Source organism: Bacillus rossius, chromosome 7, assembly GCF_032445375.1.
Source record: "Bacillus rossius redtenbacheri isolate Brsri chromosome 7, Brsri_v3, whole genome shotgun sequence".
In the NCBI taxonomy this organism is placed as follows: Eukaryota; Metazoa; Arthropoda; class Insecta; order Phasmatodea; family Bacillidae; genus Bacillus; species Bacillus rossius.
Genome location: NC_086335.1, coordinates 52,601,734 through 52,620,018, shown reverse-complemented (window position 1 = coordinate 52,620,018; position 18,285 = coordinate 52,601,734). Strand labels below are relative to the sequence as shown.

Genomic DNA, 18,285 nt, shown 5'->3' with positions numbered 1-18,285 from the left:
AGCGGCTGAAGCCACATGCAGTATGCTTGTAGTAACACATGCGTGGCCACCCTTTGAGATTACAGTTTGCAGGTCTCTTGCAAAAGAGTCCCAGAATAGTATTGAAAATAGTGCAGATTTTCAAGAAGACTACACGACTTCATGTACCCAACAATATCTGTGAATTTTACTGTTTCACTGTGTAGTTCTAACTGATTTGTAAGTTACAAGCTGTGAAATAAGCTAAATTATGTAATTAACATGACAGTACATACACAAGAACACATTTGTACCTTAGAGGCATAAAGTACTATGTCGACAAAATGCACTTTTAATCATAAACTTGATCACCATTTCACTCATTCTAGTGGCATATGACAATAAGATCTACAATACGTCAAAAAATTTACATGTTTTGGGTAGAAAATAGTTGATTAAATAAGTGACGAACTAGTATTTAAAATTCTTTAAACTGCTCTCAAGAAAAATATGGTTTATGGTCTTATGCCTCCGAGGTAAAGATAAAAGTAACTAGAAAAAGCACCTCTCGTTGTTAAATAGTTTCAAACTAATGAGTACAGACTTTTATTTTGTAACTTGTAAGGGAATAAATTCAAAAAGTTACTGCTCCATCACTTCAATGTGCATACATATTTAAAAGGTTGCAATCCTAACTAACACACAACACAAATGAACAATGTTGAGAGTTGTATGTAATCTTATATCACACTTCTGATGTGTTTGTTTCATAAAGTTACATAGGCCGCACTTGCTCCACACAAAGTTGTGGGGAAAAAAGCACAGGTCAGTAGTGTCATAGCGACATGTAAACAGCATGCAGAGAGCTACCTATACACGTTGCCTGAATTTAACAGAAAAGCTTTGCCTGCAGTTTAATCACAATGAAAATATGTTACAAAATTATAGTGCAATGTTTTTCCCAAGGCTGATTTATGCCTTTGAAGATTTACATATTTTTACTTAATTATGAAGATTCGTGACATGCCCACCGTTATTTATGACACACTTATGGTGGGCACGAAAACATTAAATACAAAAGACAAAAATTACAAAAAACATAAATGTTCAAACACACAAGAGATATAGTCACTGTGTGTGGCCAGGCACCACAAGCAAGTCTGCACTACGCAAAGTTGGGCACCACCTGCAAGAAGTTACCTACAAACCAACCAGCCAGCACCTCGTACAAGCAGGCTCAGAACAAAGATGGAGCTGAACAAATGGTTCATTGCAAATAATTTAGTAATTACTTAAGCTGGAATATTACTCATTTGGATAATGTTCAACTGAAAAAAAGTTTGACAACCACCGCAAAACCTTTTGCACTTGTACAATGATTTCCTAGAAATAATAGACGGTAAAAACACTTCGCAAAAATGCACGGAAAATAAAGGTTTTAGACGTAATATGCCAATAAAATATTTTAGGACAAGGAAGTTTTTTGCAGTGACTGTAGAACTTTGCTCTATGAAATATTATGGAGATGCTCAGTGTTCAATCTTGAATTCTGTCTCTATTATTTGCAGTAAACCTGTTCAGCTCCAACTTCACAGACATATACCAGCATTTGAAAGCACTTATAGACCATAAGTCGTTGGTATGTGGGTGTGTGTGTTCATGTATACCTGTATGTTTTCAACCTGTCTTTCGTGATGAACCTATAGCTGAAGTTTGTTGGTCGAATTCAGACTCTGACTATTATTTTCCTTTTCCATACCAGAAACATTCACCTCAATAAACTACCATCAATCATATTTTTTGAATAGTGTAATCACAGTAATATCACATTCATACAATCGTGAGTTGTACAAAAACATCACTCAAATGACACTGCTAGAGAAATGCAGACATAACACAATACATAATAACAATATACATAAAATTTTTCAATATTCAATACTTCAGTAGTGGTTTAAAGTAATGGTACAAAAAATCTATTAGGTATCCCACTTGAACACTAAGGCTACCACAAAACAGTTTTTTTATTGAATTTTGTTTGTTTGGCCAGAGTCTAGAAAATTATGTCCACAATTTACAAAATTTATTTATTTTTTATTTTTTTCATTTGATTAAAGTTATACTTTTTTCGGCACATTAAAAAAAAAGCTACATACAGGGTAATTATAATGTCCGTGAAACATTTCATAAAATCTGTACAGCGAAATGGAAAAGAATAACGTAACAAATTATATACCCCGTGAAAGAACAACTCTCAAAGTTTTTTTGAATGTAGTGCCAAAAAGCTATTTAAAAAAAACAACCGACAGGGGCGCTAGTGCATGTAGTTGCTGAAAATGGCTGCGAACCAGGCAGAGGAAGCCTTTTGTGTGCTTGAATATGCCCGTAGCGAATCGGAAGAGTCAAACCGACACAACACACGCATATGGGGGACAGAGAATCCACATGCAACTCTCGAACATGTCCGAGATTCACCAAAAATTAACGAGTTCTGTGCCATGTCAAACAAGACAGTTTATGGCCCCTTCTTCTTCGCTGAGAGAACTGTCACTGGTATCACCTACCTCGACATGCTGCAATTGTGGCTTATACCACAACTTGAAGCTGATAGCAGAGACTTCATCTTCCAACAAGATGGTGCTCCACTTCATTACCACAATGTGGTACGAGATTATCTGAATGAGACGTTGCCACATCGCTGTATGATCCGTGGGGCGGCCGCTGACCAAGTGCTACTCCCGTGGCCACCACAATCACCGGACTTGACACGTTGCGATTTTTTCTTGTGGGGATACGTACATCAAGGATAGTGTTTATGTTCCACCTCTACCACAGAACCTTGACGAATTGAGACACCGCATCGTAGCAGCTGCTCTTACCATCACTCCTGATATTCTGGGTCGGGTATGGGCAGAATTGGACTATCGATTAGATGTGTGTCGTATGACGCAAGGTGGACACATAGAACATTTATAACTAGAGAAAAAAAAAACTTTCAGAGTTTTTCTTTCACATGGTATATAATTTGTAACATAATTCTTAGCCATTTCACTGTACCAATTTTTTGAAATGTTTCACGGACTTTACAATTACCCGGGCACGGTGAGCGGGTGTGTCACTTGTGGTACAGGTGTATGTGCTTGCGCAGGCTCATCTTATTCTTGGCCACCTTGCCGCACACGACGCAGGCGAAGGGGCCGCGCGAGCTGCCGTGGATGTTGTCGACATGGGCACGCAGGTTGTCCGGGCGGGAGAACGTCTTCCAGCACAGGGGACACTTCACACGGGAGCCTGGAACAGGGCACGGCCCTCTTCCGTCAGACTGCGACACACCAAGTCATGCAAAATTATTTCATTTAATATCCACATTTATTTTCATCTTGAACCTTAAAGGGGCAGGTACAATCAGAATTAAATGACACAGTAGTTTATCATGCATGTTTTTTGAAGAAATACTTCTTTAGGCACGTTATGAAAAAAATTATGAGAGAAATTTTATGATTGTTGCGCATTATTTAACAAAATTTTCACAAGATGAAAAAAAAGGCTAAGAACAAATAAAAATTATATACATGCATTTAAATATTATACTTTAGTGATTGATATTGAATACTGGTCCATATCACTAAAAAATAATTTCTTTATTGTGAATTATAATGATAGAAATTGGGTTTATAAACTTTTTCAAGTGTATTTATTTAAGTGGGGTTATATTCTCGTATGTATAATTTATTTGCATTATAAATTTATATTTTATTATTTAATAAATAATTAAAATTAATAAATTTAAATAAAAATTCAGATATTTTTCTATTATTAAATAAAATTTATCTTGATTATTTTACTATTTTAAATAATTAATTTTATACACATATTTATATTAATACTGAATACTGATTATAGTTACTGAAATTTTTTAATTTGATTGAATTTATACTTTACCAACCATATTTATAATATCATTCCAGTTCTTTTATTATTTTATTTCAATTATTTTCAAGCAAAATTAAATATTTTTACTATGCCAAGTAAGTATATAACTTTTAACACAAGTACATCAATACACACACCCATTGCAATAATGTTTATACCCATTTTTTACAATCATCACTACTTATCACATATATGAGCTTATTTGAAATGGAATATTTTTACTGTTAAAAATTACAGTTTCACATAGGTAGGTAAATACTTCTCTCATAATAGAAACAATAGTTGGCCCTGAATGTTGGGCCAAGACTTGGCCTGCTTTTTCACTAATTTTGTCTCACTCAGCGGCCTAACCTGAACATTAGGTATTATTTTAGCCAGAATACTTAACTAGGTAATTGAATGCATTAAAATATTCATATTTAATTTTTCACAACAGATATTTTGTAAACATGAATTTCATGTAAACAGTTGTTGATAATATAAACACCATTTGAAAACAATTTTCACTGGCTTTCACAGGTTTAACATAAGGTAGTAATTTAACTCAATAAAAAAATTAAATTATGTAACACACGAAGCAAGAGTGTAGAATCTTACTTGGGACCACACCAAGGTTTAAGATATTAGCTGTTTGTGTTCACTTATTTCATACAAATAGATTAAATATTTTACAAAGCTGAGCCACAGTACTTTGCACAGTGTATTAGGAAGAGGAATTCTGTTGGAAAATATAGTTGGGATGGGGGTGCCACATGTGTCATCTATGAGGGTGATGAAAAAAATACAAAAATAATAAAAACAATTAGGCTCACAACACTTTTTAAAATGATTTTACTTAAAACTAATTGAATAAATAACTTTGTCTAACAATTAACTAACCTTAGAAGACAAAAATATACACATTGCTTTCAGTTCAGTTAACAAATTCAACAAATGAAACAGAACTGTGTAGTGAGAGCGAAATGATAGGGGAAGGGAGGAGGGTGTTTCTTTCCACTGAAGATTGTCCCCCCAATACTCACGCGATATGACACTCAACACACAGCCAATCATATCCGTTACCATGTGCCGTGTCAGACAATCACCCCATGTCTTTCTGTTGAGTTAGTTTGCGTTGTTACTGAAGCTTATAAGGGCCATCTCATGATGTGGAGTTTGGTAAGTAACATCAATATTACAATGCGTGCTAATTATTTTTTGTATTTGTATGTTATGCTCATGTTGCAAAATAGCAAAATTAAAAATGTAATCACATTTTTATTGGGTGATAAGTGCCCCGTTTTATAACTAGGCAGACTGGGAAAATAAGAGATTTTTCATTTCTGTAAATAAAAATCAACTTAATAAATAGGTACCAAACCTTTTGATTTTGTTTATTTTAGGCACTCACGCTTTTGCTCATACATACCACTGCACAATCCAAATAGGCTGCTATAGCAGTAAGCAGTATATCAAACAAAACAAAAAAAATGAAGGCGAAAGCATAAATTATTTCATTCGCCTGTTTGCTCGCAGGTTGTGGTGAGTTGTGTCCTTACTCATGTTTGTTTCCACGATTCCGCCTCTGGAACGATGACGTTCTAATGTCTGAATGTTAAATGCTGCAGATAGCTTAGCATGATTAACTTGGTATGTTGTTTTAATTAAGGCTAACTAGTTTGTACATCGTAGTGTGTGGATTAAATTAGGTTTTTTTTATTTGTTTCTTTTATTTTGTAAACCAATCAAGAACCCTGATGCACTGTTCTGTAACAATATCCACCGCATGCATGAGTAACTTTGTTACTATGGCTGTGTGGCAGGGGCGTGTCCCCCCCCCTCCCCAAAACGGTAAAATATGTGCAGTAATAAACAGGTATTACACTAGGTCCTAATTCCTGGTGTCATTCCTGGATCTGCCCCTGCTGTGTGGTTAGTGTGTGCTGCTACCATTTAGAATATTAGTGTTTGTGTCTCTACTAGGACACTTTCCAAACATAATGTCCAACTGTGTATATGTTAACTTCATCCATCATCCAATATGTAGGCAATACTGTGCACACCACCAAGTGAAATACCTTTCAAGATAATAGTAAAGTATCACACCTGGTGTGGTACTTTGTTGCTTAATTAACGTTTCTTATGTGGTCATAAAATGTTTTTTTTGCTGAAGAACTCCTTGTGGTTTGAGACCAAGCCAATTATTAAAGAGCTCTGTTCCTTAAATATTGATTACCAAAATACACATTAAATTAAATTATAATAACAAAAATTTTCACCACTCACCAAGTATTTTGCTTGTAACAACAAATGCAAGAAATCTTAAATTTACAAAAAAAAAAAAATATTATTCTTCCAAATAGACTTTCTAGAAGGTTTAGTCAGTTCTAAAAAAAATTTCGCTCAGGGTCAGTTACCTTCCAAGTTGACTACCTGTGTAGTGCAGTTATGGCTAACTTAAAAAAACATTTTACAATCAAGTGAATTACAACATACAATTTGCTCACACTTCAATAACGCTTGCACAAGTTAAATTTTTATTACTCTATAAAACCAATACATTTTAAGTACCTATTTCAAGTGCAATGAAAAAAAATAAGGGGCTAAGAATTGACAGTGAAATTGGTAAATTAAACAATTTGAACGTTTACGTATAATTTTAATAGGACATTTTTAAGTGAGATGAACAGAATAAAATAGACACTTGAAGATATTTGTGCACCGTAACAGTTCCTACACACGCACACACAATGACACGCAGACACAACACCCTACGGCAGCAGCAGGGCGAACCGCTTGCCGTGGGCCCGCGAGAGGTGCTTCCTCATGCTCTCGGCGTTCTTGGACCAGGTGCCGCACACCACGCACTCGAAGGGCCCCGCCTTGGGCCCGTGCAGGTTCTCCACGTGCACCCGCAGGCGGCACTTCTTGCGGAACACCTTCTCGCACAGGCGGCACGGGAACACGCCTGCAACAGGACCCCCGCGACTCTGACCCCCGGTCCGCCATCCCTCCTCTGTGGCAAGCCTCCCCAGCCACCCATCGCTACAGCCTCACGTGCAGTGACGTAGCTAAGGTGACTGGCGCCACTGGCCAGAATTGAAAATGGCGCCCCCTCTTGGATTAAAAGAGGGGGGGGGGGGGGAGGGGTTCCAGTAACGCGAAACCGTCGCGGCGGCGCCCCCTCCTGTTCCTGTGCCCCTGGCGGTGGCCGTCCCTGCCACCAGTGGCGTAGCCAGGATTTGCGTATGGGGGGTGTTAAGAAGCATGCCGCCGCCCCCCCCCCCCCCCCCCCCGTATTAAAGCGGGGGGTCCACCGGGAAAATTTGCATTTCAAGGTGTAAAATAGGTAATATTTTAGCAGTTTTCGGTATTTAAATTTAAATATTGTAATGGTAAAATTTTTATTAATTTTAATATGAAATTTGTTTGAGTGATGAATAAGAAATTAATTAAAGATTTGGTGCTAGGGGGGGGGGGGGGGGGGCCTTTGAACCCCTAAACCCCCCCCCCCCCCCCCCCCCGGCTACGCCCTTGCCTGCCACCCGCTTGCTACGCCACTGCTCACGTATAGGTACTCTTCATTCCATGCTGGACATAGCAGTTCCATGATTACTGAATAAAAGATATATAGTGAACAATGTGGATCTAGAAATAGAAGGTTCAACTCGAGTCCTTGATTAACAAGTAACATTTTTAGTAGACACCTGCGAGTACTCGAAATTCGAGTTTCGAGTCGAGTTTTTTAGTAATACTCGAACTCGAGCTCGTGGCTTTTCAACAACTCGAAATTCGAGCGAGCTTTTCTTGCACTCTACCTATAGAAAAAAAAAGACTCTCATTATAAGGGAATAAAAGTCTTACAACACTATTATCCTTTACTTTATAATGTAACATGATCGACCGTATACATGAACACATCATTTTTACGTACCCGGGATTTACGAATTTCCGTGATGAATTTTTTTTACTTCTATAATTTTCCGCATAGTTTTAATGTATCACTTTCCTGCTTTATGCGGAAGTATTTCCCGCTTTATGCGGAAACATTTCCCGCATTTTACTGTAAAAAGCGTTTAAATTGTCCGGGGTCTCATCATTTACGCCATAAAATGTATGATATAAAGTCCCGTTTAAAATTTTTATGAAAGTTCCTGCCAGTAATGGCGCACGTAATTATAAATATGAAGAAAAGACAAATGAACAACAAATTACGAAGAAATATGGATGATGTACCATAACTACAGTACAATTCCAATAGTTATCTTAAGATAATTACCATAAAAAGAACTAACGATTCTTTGTGGATACCATAACTACTGCAGAAGCATGATAGTTACCACATTTGCACTATAGTTGCCGTAATAACCGAGATGTGTATTTACCGTGATGGTAATGTATTTATTTAGGACATATTAAAAAAAAAGGATGTTAAATCTTGATATGTACGGTTGGCACATGTTGCTAAGAAATAATGCGATCTGAAAGAATGCAGTACTACTACGAAAAGTGAAAAGGGTACTAGTGGATTTTTAGGTTATGGCAGTCTCTTTCGTTTTTCAGTAATATCGGCCGAAAATTAACAAGAGTATTGGAAGTTGGCAGAAATGCCGATTCAACTAAATATTGGCAAAATCGGCTTCTTCAGTACAGCTCTACATTTGATGACATGAGTAAACATATTTCAGACTACAGGACATTGAAAAAGACTTTAATTTCCATGTAGGTTTATTGTGCGTAAGTTTTTTTTGCAAGTGTAAATTGAATTAAGTAAAATGCTTCTATTTTTATTACTTTAAATTGATTAAACTTAATGACAAGTTACAGATATTTGACACTAATTTCGAGGTTAAACAATTTGGTAAATATGTAGAGTAACGGTATATGCGAAAAAAAATGCTAAAAATCCGAAAATACTTTTATTCTATGCTCTTTCACTTCCTCTTTTCAAATCAACCGGCGGAGATAAGAAATTCCAAATACTTTAGGAGATATAGAATTTTTTAATTTTGCAATACAACACCTGTACAACCATTAGACCGACGCCATTTTTGTTATTTTGCCGTGTGTTCGTGAATGCGTAATAAATAAAATGGTCGATTAGGTCAGGTCAGTTACATTATTAATACTTTCAAACTAAGCGGACATAAAAAATAATGTGAATTAATTTCAATGGTTCTTTAGTTTTAAAGTATTTATAATGTAACTGACCTGACCTAACAAACCCGGACAATATCAAAATAAAAAATAAGACTTTAAAATTAGAAACGTTAAAAACCCACCTAAGTTGGAGGCGGGTACATTTCCTTTGCCATTAGAAGGAAATGATGTAGTCGTTCACCTACGTCGCGATACCTCCGACGGATTAATAAATAAATAAATAATCACGTATTGGTTCATTTGAATACTGGCCAATCACGGAACTGTCACGTGACAAAATTGTCCAATAAGAAACATAATAGATACTCGTAAACCAGAAACAATGGTGATCGCCGCATGAATACCCAGGTATTGTGATGAAAATTAAAAAATTCGATATTCCTAAAGTATTTGGAATTTCTTATCTCCGCCGGTTGATTTGAAAAGAGGAAGTGAAAGAGCATAGAATAAAAGTATTTTCGGAATTTTAGCATTTTTTTTCCGCATATACCGCGACTCTACATATTTACCAACAATTTTACTAAAGCATTCCAGCCACACAGGTTGCCAGCGAGAGATGCTTCTCATCTGCTGTAAACACCATCTCCAATCGTAGAGCTAATTTAACTCCTGAACGTGCAGAACAAATTATTTTTCTGCATGATAGATTGAAGAACAGAATTTAATACTCTATGACAATCTCTCTCAGAATTTTTGTGCCGAAAAGTGGAAATGTTGAAACAATGTGAATGTACTTTTCAAACAACATGATTTTTGGTGCTCAGTTAGTTGAAGCTCAGTAAGGACTCCAGAAAAATTGACAAGGATGAAATTATTCCAAAGTTATGTTACATTTACACAAACATATACGTACTTGTAAACTGTGGTTATGTTAGTTGGATGATATCAGTTACTAATGAACCAATGGAAACAGGTTAGATTCAATGGAAAACATGTTTTTTTTCCTAGCAGTGCAAATTATAAAAGCACTCTGTAAATAGTTACCCAAAATTAATAAGCCCACTTCATTTTAATACTTTATTCAAACATTATACCTACTAAGTTTAAGGTAAAAATAATTTCCCAAAAGTGTAACTGTATCACAAAAGCTCAAGCTTCGAGAACTTTCAAGTAGGCTCGCTCGAGCTTGGCTCAAAGTAAAATTCTTAGGCTCGCAGACCTCTAATGTAGGTCTATCTATTTAGTAGGCTAACAATGATAATGGTTTCTTTTTTTATTTCCATATTTTTCTCAAAAGTTCTCACATTTTATTACTCCATCACAGTAAATTTATGTGCAATAAACTGAAAAAAAAAAACTCGAACTCGACTCGATACTCGCGAGTATTTTAGCAAACTCGCTCGAGCTCGACTCGAAGTGAAAATCTTCTGCTCGCAGAAGCCTAATTTTTAGGTAAACTTGTACTTGAGGCAAGTAGTATCAAATATATATATTGTTTTGATCAAAAGTTCGCCTTAAAGTGGATGATTTTATATATATTTTTTTAAATTGAAAGAAGCCTTAAATTCAAATTTATCTCACGTTAAAAGTAGACTTAAAACTGAGAATGTTTGTCAATAGTCTCCACGGTCATCTTATCTTAGAGGTAATCAAGTATTTGAAATCAATCATAAAATTTGAGGTTATATATTCATACCTTACTTGTAAAGGAGAATCAGCCATCATATATTTTGAATTGGCTTGGTCGGACTCAGAATTTATGGCTGATAGTTTTGAGTCATTGATTTATATTCTTAATAAACTAGATAGTATAATCGATAAATTGACTTACCTCATACTGTGTTACTGACTACATGAGTAATCTATAATTTAAAACTCTTCCCTATTTGTTTTTGGTGCTCTTATAATGGAGATGCAGAATAAAATAAGCTGACAAATAAAATAAATAGTAATTATTTAATAAAAACAAGCAGTGTTAATCAAACAATATAAATATGTTACTTTTAGTTATAATGAAAAAAATGTTCTGCCTTTCAGAGAATGATTTTAAATACAGGATATAATTGTGACACTTTGATATTTAATTCATATTTACTGTATGATTTAATTTAATACATTGAAAACTAAAAGTTGTTCCAATTGTGTTCTACTCATTAATTCTAGAAAAATAAACTTTCTTTGTCTCTTCAAATTAATAAAATAGTCCAATAATTATATTAAATTATTATTTTCTGAAAATGTTAAGGAAATTTATTGTTATAGTTTTTAGAATTTATATTAACACATAAAAAAAAAGTCTTTTTTGTGATACCTCATTAGAAAATAGCCAGTCAGAACCTAAATAACCAAACTTCTGTACTATGGGTAATAAATAAACTAGACACATAATCATGTGCTCGAAAATATTCATCAAATGATTTTATTCTTCAAAAATGATAAAATAGACACTTGAGTGATTTACCCCTTTGGAAATGGATACACAAAAAGTAAAATTAAGAAAATATATAAATATTAGACAAATTTTTATTGTATTATAAATAACTTAGTTGCCATCTTTAATCAACATATTTGTCACAATATTTTCTAGAAAGTATCAAACAGTTAATTACAGACAAGAAATGTATAGGAATGGTAGTAATACAATAGCAAAACAATAATAATGCACAAATTACTGACACGATAATCAAAAAAACAAAGTTATTCAGCCATTTTACAAATTATTCCACACTGTCAGTTGATTTCCACTTCTTATTTTTAATTGTTAACAAGACATTAAATAATAGTTTCCGAAGATATCTTTCACTACAAGATTATCTCACCCCAAGAAGTCCTGCACTATTCCTGCCATTGTTTCTCCTTTGTTTTCAAAGCTTTCACACATAAAACCAGCATGTAAAAAAAAAAAAAAACAAAGGGACAGAATATGTAATTTCAAATGGTCACTGTAGGTAGACAGGTTTCATTGAAGTTTAAAATTAAGTAAGCGCAACATACTTATTTATGCAAATGTAACTAAGATAGGTGTTAACTTAGTGGTGCCAACCCTCTGTGTCCCCTCGGTCGACCAAGGTCATTATGACGCGCCACCGCCCCAATCAGTGTGCAGCCACATGCTGCTGATGCGTGTCCATCGAGGGAATGCGCTCGGGCACAATGCAACAATGAATCGATGAACAGTTGAGGGGCTGCAAGGTAGATAGTCAACCCTGCCATAGTCGACCTCCGCGGTGACTGCGAATCTCGACCGAGATGGCTGCATGGGTAAGCCCGCGAGACCCATGGACATAATGATAGGTACAGGTTGACTCCAGGAAACGTCTCGGGAAGAGCTACCGTACAAAGAAAGGACGCAGTTACAAAACATGTTGTTAAATAAGTTAGAAATTGGTTTTTCGGAATATTGACAAATTCATGGTCCAGATACTTAACGTTATTTGTTTCATGCAATATTTGATGAAAGAAAAGTTTTACACATGGATTTAGTATTTAAGTTAACATAAATAAACACTCCAAAATAAATATAAAAGCTTTCGCCCCCACCGCCTCTGGAGCCGGGCTGGGATAGGTAAAAACATCCCTCTTATGTTTGCGTCTTTGTTGCTTAGTTAGCAGCGCCCCGGGGGCTCCACCCGAATCTTCTCGTCAAACAACGACCGCTGCCTAAACCAATGCCACTAGTGACATCACGACCCTGAGGATGTTCACCTCGTGTTTTCCGCGGGCTAGCTGGTGGCCTTTCCGAGTCACCCGAATCACCTCGGTCACCCCAACCCCATCAGTCATTCTGCTACCCCTGTATTCCACCTCCATAGAGGCAGTAGGCATAATAATTTTAGTGGTGTACCTGATACAAGGCATCTTTTTTGGTATGAAAAATAAGCAAATATTATGGTGTGAATCAATTGTAACCACTATTTGATCAGCGACCAGATCACATTTCTTAGCAGAACATCATAAGTCAGCAAATATAAGTTTGCAACCAATTCTTTGAATGATTCTTGCAACGAGGTAGATAGATTAATTTTTTTTTTTTTTTGGATTTAGACATACGCCATTGTTGGTTACAGTATATGCCATAAGAAACCTCAATAATGGACAAAAAAAGATGAATATACAAACATGCAGAAAACATCTAACTATAATCTAGCTTCATTATGTTGACAGAACTTTTCTTGTTTGGCAACATGGACCTGAAAACTTAGAGGAGTTTTAAAATTTCCGTCATTCATTCAGGCCTTCTAAAAAGTTACGAAATGAAGAATAAACCGATGAGAGCCTTCCTTTCCTAGATATTCCTTTCTCCAAATAAAACTGAAAAATCACCACTACAATATACAGAGAACCGACACATTCAGGCCAATATCGGCACTTCAATTTGAACCATCCATCAAGTACCAAAACAGGCATTATTCATTCTGTAAGTAACCGAGCTGAAGTGATTTGCTTTGACAAGAAATCAGTTACTGAGGAACAAACTAACCTAAACGATGAACTCCTAGCAAATGGCTGCCCACCGGACAACATAAAATAACACAGACAACCCAAGAGTCCTCCACCATTCAACAAAAAACTGCCTAAAAATTAAGTGGTACATCGGTTATTTCCCATGTCCATGGCCTTTCTGAAAATAATAAGGTAATTGGGAAACAAACGGACTAAGAACAGTTTTAAAGTTAAATTAAACAATTAAAAGCATGATCACCCGGGTAAAACTAACCCTAGACAAGTTTCACTGTCAGAACTGGTTTATTAGATTCCCTGTAATATGCACATACTTTGGAGAAAAGCAATATAAAGAAGGGCGAAACTCGAAAATCTATACTTGTCAAACATGCTTGGGACAAAAGTCATAAAATATTCAGGGATAATGTTACTCCACTCATACAAAAAGCAAAAAGGAAAATACAAGAATCTACATTTAGTGTCAGCAATATCAGTATTATAAGTTAAAGTATTGAATTAAAATATAAATGAATGCCTTTCATTAAAACTTAAACTAATTTACCACAAAAACAATTGCAAACAAATTATCCTCGCAGCAACACATCAGCCAATAACATCAGCTTTCAGGTGCACGGCCAATCATAGGACTGCTCGCTTGTCATTGGCTATGCCAGGAGAGGGGGTCAAAGGTATTAAACCACCATTTTCCAGTATCTCCTCTTAGTCTGTCTGTGCCTAAGGATGGGAACAGATTTCAGTTCCCGAAAAATTGCAACAGTTTTGGCTTCGGAAGCCTACTGTGTTTGTGCTTTTGTCGTTGTGTAGTTCAGAATATCTGTTTAGACACATCGCTGGGTTCACTTGTGCATCTCTGTGTCGTCGTTGCATTGTCCAAGGTGTCTTGTTGTATTTATTTACTGTTCTTGTCACAAATGTCTCGTTGTCAGCCACTGTGTTCATCTGTGCTGTCTATACATTTAATGTTTGACATAGACTCTTTGCACATTTATCTTTTTTGTCTATTACTGAGGTTTCTTATGACACACAGTTTAAACAGAAATTATGTATGTCCAAACAATTTTCTTAATCCACCACCTATCAGTGTTTTAATATTCCAGTTGCTAATAAATTTGGCCAAACTACGTTATACTGAAATCTGAAGTATTTTATAGAACTTAGCACAAAAATTACATTCTCGTGTGAAATGTTGAGCCAGTTGGTTCTTTTTGAATATTGGTATCATAGTAATTAATCATAAATTTATAGTCATACAAGGAAACGAGTGTTCATCATTTGACTATATGCTCTTATACATTAGGTACAAGCATGGTCTATATGTTTTATATACAACACCTTGGGCTACATAAATATGGCATGGTTTTTTATAAAATATTCACTACACCAATTATATTTACAATAATGTTTATGTGTTCATATTTAATACAAATTCAGCTTACATGAAATGAATTTACTAATTATGAAACCCCAAACCTGCCACAATATTTTATTTATTTCACTTGTGAACACAATACGATGGCAATGACAAATCAGTGAAATGATTATACAGTTGTTTGTCGTAGTACTTATGAAGGCAAATTTACAAACCTGACAAATACAAACAGTCCTGAATCCATGAAAGAATTTTTTTAAAAATATTTTAAAACTACCTGTCCGGCTGGGAAACATAGCAGTAACTTTTGACCCATTCATGAAACCTGCATCGACTGAATTGGACTCAAATTAAAATTAGTGTGTGTGACCAACCTGTGGTATTTCTGACTTGGAATGATGATGAATGGCCCCCCACCTGCCTCCCATCACTGAGGCAATCTGGGTTCAATTCCCAGAGGGGTTGAACCAACGATTTATTTTCAAGAGGGTAATGTGGCGGGCATTGCCGTGACATGGGGAGTCTTCCAGAGCTGCTCTCATCCCCCCCACCCCTATAGTTTCATCACTGACTGCATTCTCATCACATCACCTACCCCGATTCTGATGAGATGGTAAGTCCTACCACAAAATCACAATCACACAGTTTTATGTATATGAAGAACGTAAGTGTTCCTGGCTGTGAAACAAACAGTTGCGCTGCGAGTCCTGCAGGGAACGTGACTAGGGCTACTCGCTCCCCTCACGCGGAGCCGTCGCCGAACAGCTGCAGGACGGGCAGCGACTTCTTGAGCTCGCGGTGGTACACGGACACGTGGCTGTGCAGGCTGTTGCGGGTGCGCAGAGTCTTGCCGCAGTAGGGGCACACCTCCCCCGCGTTAGGCCAGTGGCAGTCCATCATGTGGCGCCTCAGGCTCGACTGCCGCATCTCCTTGCCGCACTCCTTGCACCAGGCCTTGCCCGCCTCCGGCCCTGCAACACACGACACACGCATCACGTGAGAGCCGCGCACTCCCGGTCCCCGGCGTCCCAGTGGCCGGCTACGAAGACGTGCAAGACCAATGATCATATCACAGGTTGTTGCTTAATATAAGACTTCAAAAACATGAAACTTGAGATAACTATCTGTGCAAAGTGAGTATCATTAACGTTAAAGACGTACAAGACAAAAAGCCAAATTCAATGCTCATTTCACAAGTTGTTGCTTAATATAAGACTTCAAAATTATGAAAAATGAGATAAGTTTATTTATTTGTGCAAAGTGAATATCATAAATGTTAAAAATAAATTATTTTATTTTATGACAAGAAATATTATTTTGAGTATTCTCTTATTTTCTTTGATAATTAAAAAGGAATCTGCTACAAACACCACAGCAAAGCCTTGTGAGAGAAAGGAAATTTTAAACCATAATAATGAAAGAAATAATCATAAGAAATTAGTTTTTTTTTTTCATTTATTACATAATATAACACTTATAAAAACATCTCCATCTCCAGTTTTTATGTTGCATTCCATACAAGTCAAAAATATCATTAGCATTGTTAATAAAATTACTGTTTATAATAATCACCAACTTTATGGCAACGGAGAAGTGCTGATACGACTGTTCAACCACACGCCAGTTAAAAACTTCACTCAGACTGATTTCATCTGTATTGTTCACGATAAAAATATTAGCCATTGCCGAATCTAGGGAAGGCAAAACAAATCACCCAAAATCATGTCACAGCCTGTACGAACTATCATCTTGCACAGCACACTGGAGTACAGTGCACACCCATGAAGGAGTAACCTACTCAGCTTTCGAGATGAAGGCAGGTGGTCTTTACTTTGGATGCATGTAGGTTCGAAGAAGACAAGATTCAGGATACTGTTCCACCGCTGCACTCGCAAAGTGCTGTGAAGATTCAGCAGTTCCCTGCTGGACTCAACGGCCAGGGCCATCGCGAATAACCAATGGCTCGGGGAAGTAAAACTTTAGTCAGGCCCCCTCCACATTACTTAATGTACAACTTTCCAAAAACCATTGTAAAAATAATTAACAGAAATAAATTAATAAAAGTACTGGCGTGATATAATAAATACGGTTATTGAAGTACCTACCTATAAATTCAAACAAATTTAAAAAAATTAATTAAATTTTCATTATTCAATATTTTTATAAGCATGTGTATAAACATAAATATTTATTTAATTTAGTAAAATTTTAAAATTATTTTAAATTAATAATTAAAATCCATAAATGTGTTGATATTTATTCTATTAAATTATACATATGAGACCATAACCTCACTTATATAAATATAGGTACTTTAAAAATAATATAAACAGAATTTATATCACTAACATTCATAATAAATATTTTTTTATATGGACCAGTATTCAATATCAATCACTAAAATATAGGTATGATTTAAACGCACATATGTATATAATTTTTATTTCTATGTAGCCTATTTTTTTTATGTAGCATTTTTTTAATCCTGTGAAAATTTAGTTGCATGGTGCATGCACATCATAAACCTTCACACTCATATTTTATCATAGTGTGCCTAAAGAAGTAAAACCTAACCTCACTTATGTAAAAAAATTTGAAAATACACTTGAAAAAGTTTATAAACACAATTTCTATCACTAATTATTACAATAAATAAATAATTATTGAAAATAACCTCACTTATATAAATACACCTGAAAAAGATTGTAAACACAATTTATAGCACTAACATTCACAATAAATAATTTTTTTTTACATAGACTAGTATTCAATATAAATCACTGAAGTATGAGATTTAAAAGCACATGTATAATTTTTATTTGTATGTAGCCTTTTTTTGTATGTACCATTATTTTTTATCCTGTGAAAAATTTGTTGCATGGTGTGCGTGCATCATAAATATTCACTCATAATTTTTTCATAACGTCCCTAAAAATTTTTTTCTAAAAACTCTACAGATGATAAATGTTACCGTAGCCATAACTGTAATTATGATCTGCACTTATTGCATAACTTGTAAGGTTTCCAATAAATCGTTCTACCAACAGACTTGTAATTCTTGTGCTACAATCGAGGTAAACTCACGGATTAAAATATAATCTCAAAACTCAATGGGGCCATGGGGAATTTTGCTGTCCCCCCTTTAGCTACATAGCCCTGTCCATGGGCCCTTGCTACATGATCCACGCCACTACCAGATCTGGCTATGGTATTTATGTACCTCATGTTTATTTTGTAAAATATTAAATAAAAACCCTTACACACACTTGCCTCACTGCCCAAAACCTCCATAGTCCCGGCTTCTCAGTCTGCCAACTTCTTTCCAATACCAAACCTTTGCCAAATAGGTACCTAAAGTACACGACAGGTACCTATCAGCTCGGCAAGGAGATTCAGATTGGAGAGCAGTGGGCGCTTGTATTCCCAGCTATTGATCGATGGCATGGCAGGCAGAGGCAGGTTCACAAAGGGGCTTGAGGAAC

General features: G+C 35.8%; 1 protein-coding gene across 5 annotated transcripts in view; it reads right to left on the bottom strand.

Moving 5' to 3' along the window:
- Nucleotides 1-18,285, bottom strand: part of LOC134534020 (protein abrupt-like) — a 354,312-nt gene that overhangs the window by 1,632 nt on the left and 334,395 nt on the right. Inside the window, exon 6 of one of the 5 annotated variants that reach the window (XM_063371961.1) lies at nucleotides 3,128-3,249. The exons of 1 other annotated variant lie outside the window; for it this stretch is intronic. In XM_063371961.1, coding sequence (XP_063228031.1) covers nucleotides 3,128-3,249 — 122 coding nt within the window. Of the gene's footprint in view, nucleotides 1-2,040; nucleotides 3,250-6,508; nucleotides 6,839-11,518; nucleotides 15,775-18,285 lie in introns of those variants that run through there. 3 more of the 5 variants (XM_063371958.1, XM_063371955.1, XM_063371939.1) reach the window with 3 other exon arrangements.